This window comes from Alligator sinensis, unplaced genomic scaffold, assembly GCF_000455745.1.
Source record: "Alligator sinensis unplaced genomic scaffold, ASM45574v1 scaffold1450_1, whole genome shotgun sequence".
Lineage (NCBI taxonomy): Eukaryota > Metazoa > Chordata > Crocodylia > Alligatoridae > Alligator > Alligator sinensis.
In genome coordinates, this window is record NW_005842873.1 from 312,470 (window position 1) to 313,064 (window position 595).

Sequence of the window (595 nt, forward strand, 5' to 3'; positions counted from 1 at the left end):
CTGCGGGCCGCGTGCCCCGGGGTTGCGAGGGCAGCAGCTGGGCCACCACGTGCCCGCTCCCCTCGGCGCGGGGCTCCTGCTTGCGCCCGGCCAACGGGGCAGAAGTCGCGTTCTGGGACGTCTGCCCTGGCGCCGGGCTGCGCCTTCACCGTCCGGTACACAGCAGCCATGGGGTTAATGTCACTGTAGCTTCCCCGCTCGGCTGGACCGGCTCCTGGCTTGGGCTGTAAATAGTCCCTGAGCAGAGCCCTCCTCTCCTTTTAGAGCAGGGAGTCTGGTTACAGGGGCAGGCGGTCGCATTAGTGCCAGGCTGTTGCGGGGCTTCAGTCCCCGCCGACGCCTGCCGCAGCCAGGACTTCACTCCCGCCGCACCTCGCTCCCTCTGCAGCCATGCCGCAGGTGAAGATGCCAGGTAGGCCTGGCCCGGGCCCGTGAGCCATGCCCAGGGCTCCCGCCCCGGGCCACAGCACGGCCCCGCGCCTGCCAGGGGCTCCCGGGGCCGAGGCGCCTGGGCCGGCAGGGGTGGGGCGCTGCAGCCCCAGGGCGGGTTGGGGAGGTCACCGCGGGGGGGCGACGAGATGGCAGGGGAAACGGG

The 595-nt window shown here is 72.4% G+C and overlaps 1 protein-coding gene across 1 annotated transcript in view; it reads left to right on the forward strand.

Moving 5' to 3' along the window:
* Positions 1-278: 278 nt before the first annotated feature.
* Positions 279-595, forward strand: part of LOC102384893 — a 25,655-nt gene continuing 25,338 nt past the window's right edge. The window contains exon 1 of the mRNA XM_025191927.1: positions 279-412. Within this exon, the coding sequence (XP_025047712.1) occupies positions 391-412 (22 nt within the window). The 5' untranslated portion in view covers positions 279-390. The remainder of the gene's footprint in view (positions 413-595) is intronic.